Raw genomic sequence first — 879 nt, 5'->3', positions numbered from 1 at the left:
TCAGAATAACAAGCAATGGCGGCGGATGATTGAAATAAACATGCAGTGACGATAAAAGTTCCCAGAACCCAAAAGAACATAAACCAAACTTTAAAACCCTTACCAACAGTGCGTTCCCTGGCGGCGGCAGCAGGGTTTTGAGCGGCAGAAGTGGTGGTGGCTGGCGCGGGTCTCTCCTTTCTATCCTCTGCTCCCGAGCTCGCTCTCTCTTTCTCTCTGGCTCCGCCATAAGTGACGGCAACCGACTCCATGATGAGAACGACGACGACGCGGGTACAGCAGCGGCGGCGACGGATTTCACGATGATTGCGACGCTGGCGACACGAAAAGGTCTCCGACGCGGTGGTTGGACCTCAGCTCGGCCTCAGATCTCGCTCTCTCTCCTCCCTGCGCAGTCTCCTCGGCGCTGGCGCAAATGGCGATGCAACGCGATGGCGGTCCTGAACGGCGCGGCGGCTCCCCTCGCGGCACTCTCCTTCTCTCTCAGATCTCCTCTCTCCTCTGTCAGCAGCGACGGCTATGGTGGCAGTGACACCTACCGCACCTCCTCACTCTTCTCCCCCTCTCCTTCCTTCCTCGGTCCCCCTTCCTTCTTCCCCTTTCTTTCTTTATGTTTCTTTTCTTTTTTTTCTTTTTGAAGTTGTTGCTGTGTGTGTAAAGAAGAGTGTAGTGCGTTGTGTGTGTGTTGTGCTAAGTGAGGAGAGTGGCGGCAAGTATGGGTGAGGTGAGTGTGTGGTTAGAAATTAGGGTTAGGAATAGTTTAGTAATTTTGAATAAAATTAGGGGTAATAAAGTAATTGAACATCTATTTTAATCCAATAATAATATTTATAAAAATACTATCAAATTATCAAATTATGATTTATTTTTGAATTAGTA

At 49.3% G+C, this 879-nt stretch overlaps 1 protein-coding gene across 2 annotated transcripts in view; it reads right to left on the bottom strand.

The window, feature by feature from the left end:
* LOC110270948 overlaps window positions 1–709 on the bottom strand; it is a 1,655-nt gene extending 946 nt beyond the window's left edge. The window contains exons 1-2 of one of the 2 annotated variants that reach the window (XM_021120889.1): window positions 104–709; window positions 1–29 (exon numbers count right to left, since the gene is read on the bottom strand). In XM_021120889.1, coding sequence (XP_020976548.1) covers window positions 1–29; window positions 104–229 — 155 coding nt within the window. In that variant the 5' untranslated portion in view covers window positions 230–709. The remainder of the gene's footprint in view (window positions 30–103) is intronic. The other variant, XM_021120890.1, reaches the window with a different exon arrangement.

This window comes from Arachis ipaensis, chromosome B04 (assembly GCF_000816755.2).
Source record: "Arachis ipaensis cultivar K30076 chromosome B04, Araip1.1, whole genome shotgun sequence".
Lineage (NCBI taxonomy): Eukaryota > Viridiplantae > Streptophyta > Magnoliopsida > Fabales > Fabaceae > Arachis > Arachis ipaensis.
Note: the sequence above shows the minus strand (reverse complement) of the source record. Positions and strands in the feature narration are given on the sequence as shown.